The sequence below is a fragment of the Eptatretus burgeri genome, chromosome 7 (genome assembly GCF_056783735.1).
Source record: "Eptatretus burgeri isolate ZD-2024b chromosome 7, Ebu_testis_v1, whole genome shotgun sequence".
In the NCBI taxonomy this organism is placed as follows: Eukaryota; Metazoa; Chordata; class Myxini; order Myxiniformes; family Myxinidae; genus Eptatretus; species Eptatretus burgeri.
The window spans coordinates 86,596,244-86,616,446 of record NC_140967.1 but is presented as its reverse complement, the minus strand read 5'-3'; the positions used below and the strand labels follow the sequence as shown (position 1 = coordinate 86,616,446).

Sequence of the window (20,203 nt, the reverse complement as noted above, 5' to 3'; positions counted from 1 at the left end):
AAGAAGGACATTAATTGACAGATATTCCACGATACCTCAAGCTGGTGTGGAGCTTAATGGTTAAGGCGGCTGGCTTAAGATGTTTGGGTCCAGAGTTGAGCCTCTGTCGTGCCAGTAAATAACACCAAGTTGGTTGATTCAACCAGTCATCCTTGTAAGGTCAGGAAAATGAATGTATATTTAATATTCAAGGCACATGGGGGATGGAATTACAAAGAGTCGTAATTACAATGAGGTCAACTATAAAATTCCTTACCCTCCACTGATACCACCCACTAACGGTCAGTAAGAGCCTTAATTATTCTATCTTATCGGGCCCCATTCATTCCATGCAAGACAACAGTAAGGGATCGACAAGACAAGAAATACCCTTTCTGCGTCTGACAGGAACCAATGCTGGTGGCAGCTTGTAACCGTTCTTGCAGCAGGTCTGTCGGTACGTAGTTCAAGCACTCTTGAGGAGGTGGAGAGGCGTAGCTGGCTGGGTGGGGGTATGGCTCTGGTGCACAGCTCTGCAATCCTGACACGCAGCCTTCCATGATGTGGGTCCTGGGCATTTCCCCCATTCCGCCCGGTGCACCTGCCTTGATAGCCTCTGGCCCCCACCTCACCCATGACGTACTGTGCCCCTACACATTGGTCTGAGGGTCCATTTGGTGGGTGGAGGATTTCTACTTGTCAACTCGGGACGACTATCCCCCTTTCTTAGGATGGCTGGAGCATGGTTTTCCCATGAAGACTAGCATCCCACGGCCTACCCAGACAATATAAAAGGACATAAAAGACAGATTACAGAGGGTAGAACATTAAATAAAGGCACAAAGGGTTGGCGGTTTTCAACAAATAAAGGCAGTGGACCAAAAAAAAATGGAAACACCAATGTAAAGTCACTTAATAGGGCTTTGGGCAACCATGGGCGGTCAGTACGGCCTGCATGTGCCGTGGCATAGAATCCACCAGCATATGGACACAGTACCATTCTTCCATGAGAAAGTCAATCAACTCAAACCTGTTTGATGGAGGTGGAGAGCATTGTCTCAGGCATCGTTCCAGAATATCCCATAAATGCTCGATTGGGTTCAGATCTGGTGACTGAGAAGGCCATGATATAGGAATAACATCAGTGTCATGCTCATCAAACCATTGGGAGACTACAAGTGCTCTGTGGATGGGGGCATTGCGATCCTGGAAGACACCCCTCCCGGCAGGAACGAAATGCTGCAGCATGGGGTGGAGATGATCACCCAGTGCCATTAAGTAGTGATTGGCATTGACCTTGCCTTTTAAAGGAAAGACGTCACCCAAAACACACCAGTAAAATGTGCCACAGATTACAGAACTTCCAGAACCCTTCATTGTTGGAACCAAGCACTCAGGGTTGTAGAGTTATTTAGGTTGGCGCCACACGTGTACTCATCCGTTTGTCAAGAACATCGTGAAGGGTGATTAATCTGACTATATCACATTTCTCCGCTGCTCGGAAGTCCATTGCCTGTGCTCTTTGCGCCATTGGACTCACAAACGTGCATCATCAGGTGTGATGAGCATTTGTGCACTGCAACCCGACTATGGTATCCCGCTCTGTGGAGATCTCGGTAGACCGTTTTTGATGAAACTAGCTGCTCACACACCAGGATGAAATTTACAGTCAATTGATCTGCAGTTGCTCACCTGCTTTGCCTTGCACTTCAAATTAATGCACAGATATCACGATCATGGAGTATGCACTTCCGCCCACTGTTGCTCTTTGCTGATGATGTCTTTCCCTCAGAGTTCTGTGCCGACATCATCTCAAACAACGTTGCAACTTGAGCTAAGCCTGGTGTTGGCTTAGGATCTTAGGGTGCTGAGTTTGAGCCCCATTTTCCACTGAATTAACACCAGGTGGGGTTGATTCAGCCTGTCATACTTCTGAGGTTGGTGAAATGAGTACCAGTGTATTGGTATAGGGGCACAGCATCAGCAACATAGTCGCTACCCAACGCTACCCCAACAAAATGAAAGCTACCCAGCAGCCAAGCTGCCATACATAAGAAGAAGAAGAAGCAAATTGAGCAGTCTTTGTCATTGAAGCTCCTGCCAAACACACCCCGACAATAAACTCTTCTTTCAATGTCACTGATGTCTCCTCTTACAGCCATGCTCGCCATAATTTTAGGCAACCAGGCCTGTGCAGCATTTTTATACATGACCCTAAGCATGCTGGGATGTTATTTGCTTAATCAAAACATGAGCTCCATATGTGTGGAAGCCATTACTTTCAATATACCTGGTGTCCTTCATTTACTCAGGTGTTTCCTTTTTTTGTCTATTTCTTGTACATTAGGGAGGGTGTACATTGTCTGTCTAGACCAGTGGTTCTCAACCTTTTTTGCCCAATGCAACCTTTTCACCATATGTCAGAATGTCATTCCCCCCTTTCCAAGATTGTCTGACTCAAAAGGTGCATTCCAAATAATATTGAAAATCTTTTATTTTTTCTGTATTCGTACATAGACCTTTACTTGGATTATTTTTATAGTGGAGTTTTACAAATTTAATAGCAATAGAAAATGTTGATAGATTTTAAAACTTGAATAAAAGGAGTTATTTTGATATTCATAACTAATTACTGAACAGACTAAAGTTACTGAAGCATACTTCAATAAACAAAAAGTTCAATAGAATGCCAGGGTATTGTAATTCATTTTATTTTGATGAAGATTACAGTCAATGAGAAACCTGTGATTGTTTTTTTTTTGCTAATTCTTGGATGCCTGACTCACAAAGATATGTCGACCCAAATGGAAGCAATGCATGGATAGCTCTTTCTGCCACTTTTGGGTAGGAATCGCACATCAAGGGCCAAAATTCTGTGATTGATTTCCCATCGAACATATCTCTTTCTCCCGAATCAGTCATCAGCTCCAGAAATTCATCTTGACAATCATCAGGAACTTTTTCAACTGACAATTTAAATGGATTTCACACTAAATCCAACTCATCACCGAGTTCAGGAAAATATCGGCTGAATTCATTTTCCAGTGCTGTCAAATACTGCAAAATTTCATTTTTTTCAAATTCTGGAAGCACTTGGTCTTCACCACCAGCAACAAGAATTGATGACAATTTCTCAAACATTACAACATTTTTGATCTTGCCCTTTCTTTTCCAATTTTCCAGCTTGCTCATGAAAGCTTTCAAGGAATACATGTATTTTATGATGTTTGTATTCCTTCCTTGCATCTGAAGATTCAGTTTATTCAGCTACTCAAAAATGTCAACCAAATAGGCAAGTTGCATGATCCATTCCTCATTATCCAGCCAGGCAAAAAATTCCATCTTACCCTGAACTTCAAAAGATAATTTGAGCTCATCTCTAAGCTCAAATACTTGCTCAATAACATTTCCTCTTGAAAGCCATCGAACATTTGTGTGGAAAAGAAGCAAATGATGGCCTGCATCCATGTCAACACATAACTGTTTGAAAAGTCGTGAGATGAGAGCTCCTCCTTTGACAAAATTCACAATTTGAATTGTTTGATCCAAAACCTTCCCTTGTGGAGCTTGAAGTGTTTTTGAGGCCAGTGCCTGACGATGGATCATACAATGAATGCCTTTCACTTTTGGAGCTCGCTTTTTCACACAAACTTGAAATCCAGATTTTGTCCCGAACATAGCTGGTGCTCCATCTGTACAGTACCCACAGACATTATCCCACAAAAGATTTTCCGATTCAAAAGAAGATGAAACCTTTTCCAAAATATCTAAGGCATTGGTAGCTGTTTCAAGAGAACAAAAGAGAAACTCCTCTTTAAATGAACCTGAGTGAACATATCTTGCAAACACCAGCGACTGGGAGCACGATGCCACATCAGTCGATTCATCAAGTTGAATTGAAAATACGCCAAATGCTGCAGACATGATCTCCTGAACAACTTGATCCTTGATGTCAATGGCCATGTCACTGATCCTCCTTTGAACAGTACTGCTTGATAGTGAAACTGCTGCAAGTTTTTTTCTCCAATCCATTTCCACCATTTTGAGAGCGCAAGGTTTGAACAAAGTTTCCTCAATTGCATGTGGTTTTTTTCTGCTTTGCTATCTCCAGTGCTATGACATAAGAAGCTTCAATAACCTTTTGGTTCATTTGTTGGAATGCCCCTATTGAATCCAGCTTCATATTTTTGAGAGCATTCCCATGACGTTCAAAAAGTCTTTTGTCCTTGTCCTTGTGTTGAGGATGAACCTTCTGCAAATGTTGCTTCAACTTTGTTGGTTTCATAGAATTATTTGACAAAGCTTTGCTACAAATAACACATTGAGGCCTTTCTTCTCCATTGATGATGATGGATATGAATCCATATTGAATATATGAATCATCGTACCCTCTTTTTTTGACACTCATGATGGGCTCCAAATTCTGTGAATAAAAAACAATTATAAGTCAAAGATAACTATAAATGGAATATTTCCACAGATAAAAAAGTGAAATATTTATCTTTATTTTTACTTTAATCTGTGACATTGAAGAAACTTTATTGAATGTCACAGATTAAATTAAAAAACAACCTACAATTCTACAGATTGTACATAATCTACAGGACATCACACCTTATTCAATAAAGTGTGATGTCCTGTAGATTAAGTAAAATCTGTAGAATTGTAGGTTGTAGAAAGATCAATATTCCAACAGTTTGAGTGTCAATATGTGATCCCAATTCCCACCTGAAACCCTAAAATTCCCCCCAAGGGGGGGGGGGGGAAATTCACCCTGGTTGAGAACCCCTGGTCTCGACAAATCGACACATATCTAACATCACGATAACTCAGTTACATTTACTAAGGGGATAAACTATGCTATGGAATGCAATGTTAACCACTAGTAGTCATTTCTATAACAATATTTTTCCCTGTGCCAGAGGAGAGGGTGTGGCATCGGAGTCAGTTTGTTTGTCTGTCTGTACATAATGTGCTAACATAGGCCACAGATGCCACCTGGTGGTAGCCAGTATTACACGTTATCTTTTTTCAACCAAGTTCCTCGATAAAGTACGTTCAATTAGAATGCGAGTACGTCTATGAAGTACGTACTATAAAACCCCACTTCTCATTATTATTGAGTATGGCAGGCAGCTTGACTGCCGGGTAGCCATTATTTTATTTTGTTGGGGCGTGACTGTGCCGCTGATGCTGTGCCCCTATACCAGCACACCGATACCCTTTTCGCCAACCTCGGAAGAATGACAGGCTGAGTCAACCCCACCTGGCATTAACTCAGCAGCCAATGAGTCTCAAACTCAGGACCCTAACATCCCAAGCCAGCCACTCTAACCAAGTCAACACCAGACTTAAAACTCCACAAACCAAGTCCTGGGAGGGTCTGCAATCTATGGCTGCTCTTTCTAGTCCATTCATGTTTTTCTGATACAGGAATATTTATCACTCTTGGCATTATATGGAGCAAATAGCTTCTCTTTACATGACATGGGGGAGGGAATGGAGGGAAGTGTGCAGCAGTTGATAGTGAACTGATCTGTACCATGTTTCTGGGTTTGATTGATGAGAAAATTTATTACCAAAAAAAAACAACTTTGTTACCATATTACTATTAGTAGGAAGTGTTATATTGTGGAATAGACAATCTTTCAGAGGGGTGATTTATCAAGCTGTCCCATATGGATAAAAAAAATAGATGTAATAAAATCCTGTGGTATATTTCCAAAGGGTAGACTTTTGGACCCCTAGCATATGGCCACACAGAACCTGCTCATTATAGTCTCTGGACATCGGGCGAGTGCTATCCTTGAAAAGAGGTGTTATCTTATCCACATGTAAGCTTCATGTTGGCTCAACGGTGAAGGTGGCTGGATTAAGATCAAGCACCTACCATTGAATTAACACCAAGTGGGTTGACTCAGCCTGTCATCCTTTTGAGGTCGTCAAAATGAATACCAGCTTACTGGTAACGGGAGGGGGGGGGGCATTGCATCAGTAGCACAGCTATGCCCCCATAAAATTATGCAGTTAAGCAGTTACAGGCCACACATGAATAAATAAATAAATAAATAAATAAATAGCCATAAGTAACACTGCAGACCATGAGGCAGAAATTTGATATCTGTACATTATTACCAGCAAAACAAGTCACTTTAAAATAATTAAAGTGTAAAATAACTCAACTCAGCAAATCTGACATTTGCAAGTGAGTGGTACAAGAGAATTTTTATTAGCTTAATGTTCTTTCTGGTGAATGGTCTGTTCAAAAATACATTGGTGTTGTCTGCATAGCACCAGGTGACAAGTCGTAGTCAGTAAGAAAACCCAGAGTAGACAGTTGAGGTGATGTATACTACCTCTGAGATACTTTGGAAGTTGTAACAGCTCCAATAAGATTTGGTAGAGTGATTGATGATACCTGTTAACAAATGGGATTCATAATTTGTGAAAGCAATAATGTCAGTTAAACCAAATATATAAATTAGGTCGATGGGAGATATTATTAAAAGATGTTAAATCCAATGATTGATTGGTTGTGGATTCCAGAGAGATAAGGTAAACTCGATCGTCTCTTCCTCTGCATAAGTTGCCTTGTATATTTATTTTGAAATAATCAACACAGACTCATAGTTTACCTGGCCTGATTATTTACATTCCTACGCATAAAATTGCCCGTTACAAACTTTGCCCATGTGCAACGACAAACAACCTAATGTAATCTCTGGCACGTTCTTTATCCAATGGCTGATTGGTACGTCCAAACCTCTGAGTAAAGCAGCTGATACTTTGAGTTTCGGTTTCATTTCTGAGCAAGTGCATGTACAGTATGGTTGGTAAAGTCACCAGAAAAGGAAATCAAAGCTCACAGGCCTGCCTCGATTCACAAACATCAGGCGGAGGCCGTTTTGGCAAACCCTTGCCCATGATGCAGCTGAAGTTTGCAGTCAAAATAAAGATCCCAGAACAGTGTACATGCTACACGAGATCTCCAAAAAAATCCTTTGCAAACAAGTTTTTCTTGAATGGAAAAACTAAAAATAAATAAATAAATAAACAAATAAATAACCATTGTAAATGAGAAGGGTTACTATCAGCTTCAGAATATTTTCAGAACCTCATTGCAAATTCTTAGAACTTATCAAAACTTAATGATTCGGAACTTCATTTCAAGTCAGAAGGGCTACCTGTAAGCTTCCGAACGTTTGCCGCTATCTATGATCAACTTGATGCAATTAATCCAATTGTGAAAATCATTAACCACTTTGGGTGATGTCGGTGAGCACTCAGCTTATAAATATTCGAGGAAGAGCACATCAGAGGTGCTTGAAAAGAATTTGGGGGAGGGAGACGAGGGCATCTGGAAGCTTCCACAAAGATTTGGGCCCCAAGCCCCTTCAAACTTCAGATCCTCCCAGCCCAATAAAACATTCAGCACAGTGGCATGTGTACAATAAAAAAATAAAATAGGTTAATTGTTACAGAGTGGCCTATTGTAGCCAAGTGGTTAAAAAAAGATTTGGGGCACAGCAAAAAAAAAAAAAAAACATTCATGGCACGTGCCCCATGGGCCAATGTCCAGCGACGCCCATGGCCACCGGTATTGGTGCAAGAAGGCTTGCCTCATCTCAGCTGTATCGACCAGTTTAATTTTATTCCCATTTTCTGGTTCCACTATATCCTTGTGGGCAAAAATGGAAATGTAACTATGTTGAGTTCAACAGGTGCAGTTTATTGGACAGGTCACTGTATCAGCATCCCAGCAACATCCCAAAGCCAGGGAAGCTGAAAATGAAATTTACATTTCAAATTAGATTTAATCTCACTCAGATATGCATTTGTTAAACTGACAGATTCGACAATAACACATTTTAAACTGAAAGGTTCTTGTGAATAGAGTTTGGTAAATGTAATGTGAGACAAATTTATGCTTCAGAAGGAATAAAGGGAAGAAGCCTACACGACTCATCCTATCATTAGTTGTGCCAAATTACAGGCCGCATGCATCCATACTCAAGGATGATCTTGTGCACATCAATTCGAACATTTTCAACAGTGGAACAGTTTTATGACAGTACCAAGCAACCCCCCCCCCCTCTCTCTCTTTCTTTCCCGATACTTCAAAATTACCAATACCACAAGTAATTGCTTCATATATATATATATATATATATATATATATATATATATATATATATATATATATATATATATATATATATATATATATATATATATATATCTTCTTCTTTCGGCTGCTCCCGTTAGGGGTCGCCACAACGGATCATCCGTATGATCCGCATAGTGATTTGGCACATGTTTTACGCCGGATGCCCTTCGTGACGCAAACCTGGTCGCCTCTTACGACACAGGGATATGGTACACCTATTTTAACCGGGGTATACACCGGCCCAGTACACTGGTACTCATTTCGCCGACCTCGGAAGGACGACAGGCTGAGTCAACCTCCTGGTGTATTAATTCAGTGGCCCAACGGGGCTTGAACTCAGGACCTTTTGGATCCCAAGCCGCTGCCCGAACCACTGCGCCAACACCAGGCTTATATATATATATATATATATATATATATATATATATATATATATATATATATATATATATATATATATATATATATATATATATATATATATACATATATACACATACACAAACACTTATTGCAAACAACATGTCAGAAAAAAAAGCTTGACAACCTTGCTCACACAGTGGATTATGGGCATTAATACTAAAGTTTCACATACTGTTTCCTTTCACTACTCAAGAGAGCCAATGGTGGAACTCAGACAGGGAAGTGCACTGGAGGGAATGCTGAAGGAAACAGCACGAAGCAGAGCAGAAAATTTCCCGTCTAATGACAGACATCAACAAAAAAAAAATCACTTTACAAAAGGCAACGTCAAGAAGCAGGCAGAAGTAGTAATCGGGTGTGAAGGAGGTACAAGCCAAAGAGGAACGAGCATGAGACCTTCCATATTTTTAAACTGCCAATCCAATAACCAAAGTCGAAAAGGCCAAATTAAAACTTTTGAAAGTTAATTTCCAAAGTTAAGAATCACGAATCCAGAAATCAGGTTGGAAATACGAAGTTAAACATTTGGATCATAACATGATAAAGGTTCCACCGCACAAGTCAATGGTACATGTCGGTGGCCAAAAACTGCAAAGAGCATACAGTGTTCCAAATGGCCACCACAGGACAAAGGAAGGCTCAGGATGTACGTTAAGTTGTATGATGTATGGATGTACGTAAAGTACCCCACAGGAAGTTTCCCACACAATCGCATCAAGCCCAACGAGGAAATTAGGAAAGTGAATTTGGTTCATCAAAGTAAAGTCCAGCCATTGTGATGCAATGGAAGAAAGAGATGGCATCATCTGTCGAGATGGAAGAACCATAAAAACCCAGCCAAGCAATACACCGGCCGCACTGCATTCATCTCAACTATAACAAAGTTTCAAAGCCAATTTCGGAGATAACCAAAGCTATCCCACCCAACCCAGTTGCACCCAACTGCTTCTGGATTGTCTTTTCACCTGAGGAGGTGAAGAAGTTTCTGGCAACCCCTGACTGATTCGGCAACTGGACCGAGCAGCATCATCTCATATTGTTGCGAATCTGGAAGCTTACTGCACTCAACATTCAGACTCCCGTAGCTCAGTTATATCGGTAAGTGTGTGTTTCTTGTTAGAATCCATCCCCTGGGTCTAATGGGAATTAAATGTACGTGCGCTGCAAGTTATTTTTATAGTTAGTATTTTTACATCCACACCATCTTCGCTCTCACAGCAACACTCTGCTCGCGGCATCCTTCGCGCGCTCACCAGCAAGCGCGCGCGTGGGCGGAGTCTAATGTAGGCATGGCGTCCCTCCTTAGCCAATCGGCAAGGAGCGGGCGTCTCATCCTCCCCGTTTGACTCAGCATCAGCACCATTATGTACACGGCCGAAGGCGAGGAGGTGGGCGGAGCCTCCGTCGCTTCGGCTCAAAGCTCCAGCCCATGAGCGGAAGGTGAGCACTGCACGCGTACCTCAGCCAATGGGGAGGCCGCCACGGGTCGCGTGAGAACCCCTCGTCCAATCGGGAGGCGAGTGGCAAGAAGAAGAAGCCCCTCCCTCCTAGAGAGAAAGGTTGGTGACTTTTGGATGAACGGAGGAGATTGATCTCGTCCTGTCACCAGCGTCTGCTCTCATCTCGTCCTGTCGCTGGAGTCTGCTTCTCCGTCAGCTCGAGCGTGTGGTCTGCTCGAGCGCTGGGCTGAACGCATCTCGCTGGCACCGGGCTGGTCGCATCTCGACGCCGGTCTGGTTTGCTCGTCTCGTCAAAGACCGCACGAGGCGGGAAGGTCCCTTTCGTTTCTTTTGGGTGCGCGTCTGTCTGTGGGCCCGTCTTTAAGTAGGAACTGTTAAGTGCTTGTGCTCTACATGATTTCATTTCTTTATAGTCGGTTTAACTCTGCTCTTGTGTGTTCCCTCCCCACCTGTTGTAAATAAATATCCATTTGTTAAATGTTTCAGCTCGTTTCTGTGTTTTCTTCATTGGTTTAACACTGTGCATGTTGGGAAATTTGGGAAGCAGCAACTTAGACATTTGGACCAACGGGACTTCGGTAACCATCCGCTCGGGTTACGTGTGGGTCGAGCACGCATAAGGCTCGTCCTGTACGAGTGCTGTCGAGGGTGTGAATACTCGGTAGTTCGCCACGTGGGCCTCTAGGTATTTTGAAGTTTGGCAAATAACCCTGTCCCACGTGGTCGATTTATTGACAATTCACGGTCCTGTAAGGGACCCGTACCTTTCGGAAAACTCCGAAAGGTACGATCTAAATTCCGGGTGTTCGGTAGAGTCGACCCTACTGCTTTACCTAGCGGTCGTGCTCGCAACCGATACCTGGCCCGCAACCGATACCTGGCCCGCAACAATATGTCCTAAAGACCTGTTCTGCTGATCTTGCACATCCTCTTTCTGCTCTCTTCACCCTGTCATTTGCCCGAGGTCAGTTTCCAACTGCTTGGAAGTCAGACAACATCACTGCATTACATAAACAAGGTGCAAAAAACGATCCCCTTAACTGGAGACCTATCAGCTTACGTTCAATCATAAGCAAGGTCATTGGAATCCAAGATTTGTCCACGATGGAATTTGGAATCCACGATGGCAGACACCAGTCCATTTACAGTGGAAGAGAGGCTGGTAGCAGTGGTGTTTCGGTTCACGGTTCGGTTTCGGTTTCGGTCTCCTCCACGAGAGGAGAAACAAACAAGACGATGAAACAGGTGCACGAAGACTTCGAGGAGCCTTTTGGAAAGCGAGCACCGTCAAAATGAAATCTTCATCTTAGGGGAAAAAAGGCATTTCAGCAAACTATAAATGGATTAATGTATTACTGTAATATATTATTACTCCTGGGGCTTATGACTCACCCTGTACAATGTTGGGATGGTGCTGAAAGTGACAGCACAATGTGACACCATCAAAGGAAACAAAGAGAAAGAAATGTGTAAAATTATAATCAACAAATAAAAGCACCAACCCGAGTGTTCACTAACGAACAACGTGAAACCTCGGCACAAGTGCAGTGTTTTACATCGTCAGTGAATTACATTGTCAAATTGTGGAGGGATAAGGATCACGCTGCGTTAGAGTTAGTGCCTGGTTTATTACCATTTCAACATGATGGTTTGTTACACTTTTGAAAGTCTACGCCAGGCTTTTGCAGCACACACAAATTCCCAGCTTAGCGGAGTTATGTTGGATTATGTGGATTGGAGGTGGCCATGGCAGCGTGTGTGCAAAGGGGGATCCAGCACGAGCAGCGAAGGTAGTTATTAATGCGAGAGACGGGTTTCTAAGCGACACAACACAAACGCGAGAAAACATTCAAACCGAGAGATTTGTACGAGTGCACACCACTTAGATATGATGAAGAACTAGTTGTGCTGGTGAAGGCTGTGTGGGCAGACAGGTGGGACGATAGATAGAATCAGCAGTGCATTGATTGAAGTATATCAACTGCTGGGGAGGCTGACGTTTGGGGCGTGAACCCTTCATCTTTTTGCTCAGATGAAGGGTTAACTTTTGAAACACCAGTTTCTCCGTGCTTCCCTCGTGGTATGCCAACACCTCGATGGATGTTCTCCTGGTTACTCCACAAGGGGAATGGGGGAGGGGGGCGCTTTGTATTATCTGTGCAAACATTGCAGGTAAAACAAAATGATTTGATATACAACGGAAGTCACGTTGCACGATTAAAAAGCTGGAAAGCAATGGAATAAAGGAATGCTTCCAGCATCAGAACAATGGAAAGAAACAATATGAAAGTAAAATGGATAATATTTTAAACTAATATAACAGCTCGTCAAAAATGACGGGTTGGAATTATTTTATTCGAAATATTCAGAAACTGGAAGAAATGATGTTTTGCAGCAAGAAAAAGCATAATTTTAAAACGCCACATGAACAAGTGTCACCCCATTTTCTGTATTTTCTGAGATCTTTCATTTTGAGGGTACGGCCTCGTGAGCATGCCAGAGCCTGAAGTCTCGGCCAAGTGTCAGATGTGTTTATATCTTCTAAATGTATGCGACATCAGGTTAGGTCAGGTATGGAAGCATGCACCAGAGCAGCACATCACTGCATCTACTTTCTGCTCCCCCTCACCCCCCCTTTACAAAAGGCAATGTCAAGAAAAATGCAGAAGTAGTAATCAGGTGTAAGGGAGGTACATGCCAAAGAGGAACGAGCACGTGACCTTCTATACCACACAGCGACAGCAACGGTCTCCGAACCTCAGAGTGCTGCAATACCGATGTCCAAACTCCAGGGGCCTCCGTCTGGCCATCCCCCAAGCAGATGCCTGGCACATCACCATCTCCTTGAGATGCTGATCAACCTGCTGCAATGAGGCACGTGGTCGGCCCATTGGCCTCCTCCACTCATGAGGCTCCCTCGCTGAGAGAATCTGGTGAGCAGGATCATCATCAGGAAAATGAGCCACATGTCCTGCATAGTCCATGTATAGCAGCAGCTGACGCTCATGGACTATGCAGGTAACAAATCTCATTTGAGTCTCTCTCAGCAATCGCGAGTTGGACACATTGTCTGACCAATGATAACCAAGGATTCTCCGAAGAGACCTGGTACCAAAGGAATTAAGTCACTGTCTCAGATCCCTGGTGAGTGTCCAAGTTTCACATCCACAGAGCAATACTGGAAGCACCAAGGACCTGAAGACTTGATCAGTTTTGGTGGCACCCCACAAAGACCAAGAATCTTCCAGAGGGCATCTCGATTCACTGGATCGAACACTTTGCAGAGATCAACATTGGCTGCAAGCAGCCCCTGCCGAAACTCTCATCTGTGTTCAGTGAGGACCCGAAGAACAAGGATACGGTCAATCGTTGACCTCTTTAGTGCAAAGCCTGACTGCTCTGGACACTGGTGCTCAAGCAGACGGAGGCGAACTCTATCAAGAATTATCCGAGCAAAGATCTTGCCCAGCACTGAGAGCAGCATCACCCCTCAGTAGTTGTTGCAGTCCTGGCGATCACCCTTCCCTTTCCAGAGAAGGACAAGGCTCCTCTTCCAGTCAGTTGGGATGATGCCTGTGTTCCAGGCAGAGCACAGAACTGCATGCAACAACATGAGTATCACATTTCCACCAGCCTTGAGCTTGTCAACAACCAGCTGAGGCTGGGATGTTACCATTCTCCCGGATTTAAGCTCCATCCTCCAGCGACCATCAACGAGCACATGTTCAATCACCTTTGCCACACCACCAGCATTGGAATACCAAGTCCAGTGATGAGCCTGTGGGCAATGAAAGCATGAACCAGCCAGCTGAAGTCCATGACTTCTTGCAAAGTTAAGGAACTTAGAGCCATTCTGGTTCACAGTTCCAGACCCATGGGGACCAACACACACCTCAAAACCATCCCTATCAGTTCCAGTTAATGCATTGAAATCTTCCAAGACTGGAAGAGTATCTCGCCTGGGACACTGATCAACCACAGACTCGAGCGTGGCATAGAATGCGTCCTTTATGGTGAGATCACTCGCCTCAGTAGGAGCACATACAGAGACCAGGGAAATGACACCCAAGGAGTCACGAATCCTGAGTCTCATAATACGCTCGTTGACCGGTGTTACCTCAATTATCACTGAAGTCAGCTTATTGGACACAGCTACAGCAACTCCTTGGGCGTGGTAACCATCAGTGCGACCAGACAAAAAGTAGGTGAAACCACCTGCTATGATCTCACTGCAATTCGGTCTCCGAACCTCAGAGATTGCTGCAATACCGATGTCCAAACGCTTGAGCTCATATGATAACAGAGACAGGTGATAAACCTCTCTTTGGGATAGGACATTCCAGGCACCCACCCGAAGGGACCGCCTCAGGTTAATCAAAGGAGACCACCGTTTGGTGGATGACACCTCAGCACCACTCTGACACACTCAAAGGTTACCCCATGGTTTTCCTCCCATCATGAAAGAGTGGGGGTCCCAAAGGCTTTGCCCCAATCCCATCATCCAATGTGCTGCCCTGCAGAGGGCAGCTGCACTGGAGGTACTCCCACGGAGTGGGTGTTCAGATTTTTTTTTGCTTTTCGTATGTTTTGCGGAGTGAAGGGTTTTATGGTGGCCAGAGTGCAAGTCCTGCCACTAACCTCCTCATGAAAAAAAATTAAAAACAAAAGTAACGCAACTGCAGGACAATGTCCGCAGACAGTTGGGCACTGGATATGGATGGCCGTTGGCTCACAAGGAGATCGTCCACCCTTTGATTAGACATCACGCGTACGTAAATGAACGCTCATTTTACTCTGCACATGTTACACACCATTTGCAGCGAATTTCACCTCCCTGCGCCTTGTATATATTTATTTATTTATTTTAATGCTTCTGTACACCGCCATTAAGGCCTGGTTGCAAGTCACCGTCTACATTTCTAAAAGGAGACACGGAATTGCTCTTTAATGGGAAATATATATTTTGTTTTTTTTATCCTGAAAAAAAATAGACCAGACTGAACACACAGTCAAGTTAAAAGATTGGCCTTTAAATCCCTTCTTAAATCGTCCTTTAGAAGGGGGGAAAGACATCACACAAACAAATACACAAACACACATTGTGTTTTATATGGTAAATATCCACAAGGTGAACAAAATGAACACATCAGGTACATCAAATGCTCATTTAGCAGGGAGAACACATTCTCATGCTGCAACCATCATGAGTGCTAAAACAATGACATAATAACAAGACATCAAAGTTATTGCCTTCAAAGAGAAAATACAGATACAACCAGGATAAGCATTGCCTCCCCTCTCTACCGTTTTTCTGTAAATGCACATCACTTCTTGAGATGGCAGGATGGCCTACAGGCACACACAATCAGCCGATAAAGCTGTCCAGCCTAAGTTTGAATCCCAACCCGGCTATAAACTGCCATCCTGGTGTTTCACAGGCAGGGGGGTGGTTCATCAAATGTGTGTGCCATCCCTAAAATGGTCATTAAATGGGTCGTTCCGCTGATAGTAATAGTTGGTGGACATTAAAGATCCCACGGTGTCCTTCACAAAGAGTAGGTGAGCTATCACCGGAATCCTGAACAAATTACAAGTTCAAGTAGTCTGGTCTTGTTGTCGGGTTCCTTGAAATGAGGTTTCCACTGCTTGCTATCTCAGAGTGTGGTTGCTTGGGCAGCCACTTGTGCACTATAAATAAATTCCCAGGATAGTTCAAGTTTCATATAATAGTTCAGGATAGTTCGGCCTTCTTCGGATACCAAGGGTAACCAATGTATTAATCACGGAATGCTCAAAACAAGGTTTGATTGTGAAAGCAACATCAGCTCCAAATATGGTGGGACATCATGGTCAGTGCCATAATAAAGGTGGGAGAGGAGTCGGGTGAGATAAGGTCGAAATTTTCAGAAAAGACTGCCATTGAATACATCCTATGCTCATTAGACGAAAACCATCGAATAATGTAATCACCTGAACACAATGATGGCCAAGCCAGATGGTGATGACGAGATTGGGGTTTGCCATTTTTGTAAGTTTTGCCATTTTTGTAAGTACTGGTGTTTCAGAACCTTGCAATTTAGTGGAGAGATAACACAATGCTCCAAGTTATTTAAATTACAGCGATGATTTATTGATGTCCATGTAAATCCATAGCTCCTACATTGAGGAACAGATCCTGTTCAGTTTATCGATCCTAAATACACTCTTCACATTGGAGAAGGGCGTGGGAGGTGGGGGGGCATGCACACACTTGGACATTCCGAAGATGCAGATTATGATGCAATATTGTGTCTTTTCCATTCAATCTGGTCTTATCTCGTACAACTTTGTTTGCTGTTTATTGCGTAGTGCTGCACACATCTTCCCTATTCCCATGCACCTATCACTGTGGCCTGGCCCATGTATGCTCTGCCCACTCTCCAGGAGCTGTGCCAACCTGCAGTCTTGCGCCCCTGCAATGCGCCATTTACATTGCCATAAAGCTCTTATAAATATTTCACGAAGCAAGCGAAGCCCACGCCCGCATCTGGAAACCAACATTGGGCACATAACATCAACTAGACTTTGCCTGTATGGATGGGAAGGCACATAATTCGGGAATTAATTGAACGATTCATTTAAAGAAGGTGAAAACAAAGGTAATACGGTACCGTAGGTGTCTTAATATGCAGAACATATTTGATACCTCTCGTGCGTATCTGGACAGTACACCCATTCAATGACATTTTGGCATTAATGTTGGAATGCGAGAACAAAAACTCTCATTTCATGTGCAATACACGATTACTGCGAGTTATGTGCTTTCAAATCACAACCCTGACCAACCAGTAAGGTTTGGCCAACCGTAACAAAAATGTACTGATTCAGGTAAATCTTAAGTGCAGTGGTTGCTGCCAACAGTCCTGCTCTCTGCCTGGGTCGCTTAATGTTTGATGAAAATAATTTTTCCCCTCCCCCCCCCCACCTTTTCAATGAAGCAAGACAATGAGTATAACAGCAATCATGTGCTGCTTGCAAGGTAAAGTGTTGCATGAGAAAGGATGGAAATAAAGACGGGTAAATGAGGCCAGAATTCCCACGTGCACCTTGATAATTGCCAGCAAATCTGATATATACAGGGTGGCCTGAAAGTCACTTTACCCCTTCCCAGTGAAGCAGTTTTATTGAACTCTTTTAATATACAGGTTTTATTGTACAGTACTTACAATAATTAATTTGTCATTGTATCTGCTCAATCATTCTTCTGAGTCAGTGTTTCCGCATACCATAGCGGGCGATGGGCGAGGGCAGAGGAGAAGGGATGGAGGGAAGTGCGAGAAATTTATCAGGGGTAAAGTAACTTTCGAGCTTCCCTGTATACATATACATATATTGTTGTTGTTCGTCTTTCGGCTGCTCCCGTTAGGGGTCGCCACAGCGGATCATCCGTTATGATCCGCATACCGATTTGGCACAGGTTTTACGCCGGATGCCCTTCCTAACGCAACGCTGGTCGCCTCTTACGACACAGGGATAAGGATTGGGTTTCACCATGATTCCGGGATGCCCTACACCCTCTGATAGCGTGGCCCAGCGCAGAGCTCCCCTCCTCAAGCGATCCTCCAACCCAAGCCTCAGAGTCGCCGGATTACAGGCGCACGCCACTACGCCCAGTGTATATATATATATATATATATATATATATATATATATATATATATATATATATATATATATATATATTTTTTTTTTTTGAATGTGCCATACTCTTTACAGTACATTGGTGCAACCTCAGCAGTTATTTAACAAGGGTTATACTGGGTGGTTTGCCATTGCCTTCCCAGAGTTTGTCCGTGCTCTATCCTTTTAAATGCTGAGTGTCAAGCAAGGAAGGAGCACATACTGTTAAAGAAACAGGTCCATAAAATGACTCCCTCGGGGGTTCAGGTCAGGTCAGGTATGGGAGCATGCACTGGAGCAGCTCATCATTGCGTCCACCAACATACATACATATATAAATATATATGTATGTCATACATACCCATACAAAATGGCAAAATAATAGTAGCCCGCCTTTAGTGCATGCAGATACATTTAGTGAGTTTGTTCCTGACGAGTTGAAACGTTCTTTAACAAGAGGTAAAGGTAACGCAGGTGGTCAGCAACTATCAGCTGAAAGAGAACGTGTGAAAAGAAAAACAAGGTACACGCAAGATAAGCATGAATGACAGAGTCTCAGGCTTACTTACGTACGAGTCGGACACCTCACCTCTTGGAAATGAAACTGAGTTACACATTCTAGAAGAGTCATCAAACAAACTCCTTAAAAAAAAAACCATTGACGGCATCTGATGCAAAAGCGAAACGTACCAGACGCGGCGCTGAGTGAGGGGGAACCCGCCTCCATGGCCGGAAAAGTTTGGAGGGAAACTGAACCCGCAACCAGCAACGGCTCACAGAATGCTCGAGCGAGGCTGAGCAACTCTTCGCCCTATAAATAGAAGGGGAGAGGGAGCGGCTAAAAGTGTGACGCATCAACACACTTATACAAAATGAGCCTTTCCAGTCACTCCTTCACTCACTCCATGTCTATTCATTTTACTCTCTGTCATCTGTCTTGTAAGCCTGCATTTTCACCATCCTCCATCCTCTATTCCCCTGCCTGTCTCTTCTATCACGAATAACACAAAACCCAATGAAGACACGAAACTCAACCGAAAACCCAAATTCTGAGCTGGAACGCATCCCACACTTAAATACTGTACAGCTTAAAAAAAAACAACTTCGAAATGATCATCGTTTATATATTATGCACTCTGGAGCCTCAAGGTGGCGCCATAGGTTCTGCAGCACAAGAGAAACCTTCAGGCCTTTTGGAAGTCAAAGAGATGAGCCAAATGAATGTAGCCTGGAATTGGCTCAGTGGTTAGGGTGGTGGCTTGGGATCCTAGGGTCCTGAGTTCAAGCCCCGTCGGCCACCGAATTAATACACCAGAGGGGTTGACTCAGCCTGTCATCCTTCCGAGGTCGGCGAAATGAGCACCAGTTCCAGTGTGTGTATCGGTAGAGGGGCACCTGCATCAGCGACACAGTCGCGCTTCAAGAAATGATAGCTACCTCGGCAGCTAAGCTGCCATACGACCACCACCACACCCAAATGAATAGCTGAAGTTGTCTCTGTGGTTTTAATATCACAATGAAAATCTCGAAGAGGCACGAGGTCCATCACACCGATCAAGGAAACGTGTTAGGATAGTTCATTGAAGCACATGAAACAGAAGACGGTGAAGATTTCACCATTGACGAATTTAGTAAAAAAAAAAAAAAAAACACCCCATGTTGCATCGCCAACTGAGCTGATATAAATACATTTTGCAGATGTACAGAAAAAGAATCACATTGCAGATGAAAATAAAAATGTGGAGTTTATGCCAATTCTGAAGCCAAAAAACATCAAATCATCGCCTCAACAAGTTGAGCTGCAAATAGTCAATGCACAATGCAGTATGTATGTACAACACAAATCAATCACACACACACACACACACACACACACACACACACACACACACACACACACACACACACACACACACACACACACACACACACACACATACACACACACACACACACACACACACCTCCATATCTCTTTCACACTCAGCCACTACCCCTTTTTGGGATTGAAAGAACCATCACCCAATCAACTTCAACCTCAACCTTCTTATTGACCTGCCTCCATAAACTTCCTGCAGATCTAAAGTGAGCCTTTCAATGCAACTTGGACCATTCTCTCACACATCCTCCTTCTTTCTGTTCCATACACTCCAAGTCGAGCAAGAAATGCATGAAAAGAATTGCCAATATACCCTGGTGTATTGTATATGCAGGTGTTTTTGCTCGTTCAAATTGAAGCATCCATAGCTTTCAAAGGAGTTTGTATTGTGTTCATATCAGAGCAACATGTACATGTGTACAAGCTCAGTGCTGGGATCAGTGTCCATCGTGTTCCAGTGGCATCCTCCCAGGTGGCAAATGGGGGATGAATGGTGGATTTGTCATGAAGGCGTCACCCAGTTCTTGTGTTTAGGGTCGTCCCGTGGGCATAGAATGTAATAAAACTACCAAAACTCAAGATCATCTCTTGGCATTCTTCTTTAAGGGTGCCTCATCCCCTTTTACATGGTGACAG

The 20,203-nt window shown here is 43.4% G+C and overlaps 1 protein-coding gene across 3 annotated transcripts in view; it reads right to left on the bottom strand.

The window, feature by feature from the left end:
- Positions 1–20,203, bottom strand: part of LOC147023682 (echinoderm microtubule-associated protein-like 2) — a 141,517-nt gene that overhangs the window by 112,537 nt on the left and 8,777 nt on the right. For 2 of the 3 annotated variants that reach the window (XM_085889394.1, XM_085889397.1), the window contains exon 2: positions 18,379–18,499. In XM_085889394.1, the coding sequence (XP_085745520.1) occupies positions 18,379–18,499 (121 nt within the window). Of the gene's footprint in view, positions 1–18,378; positions 18,500–18,590; positions 18,734–20,203 lie in introns of those variants that run through there. The other variant, XM_085889395.1, reaches the window with a different exon arrangement.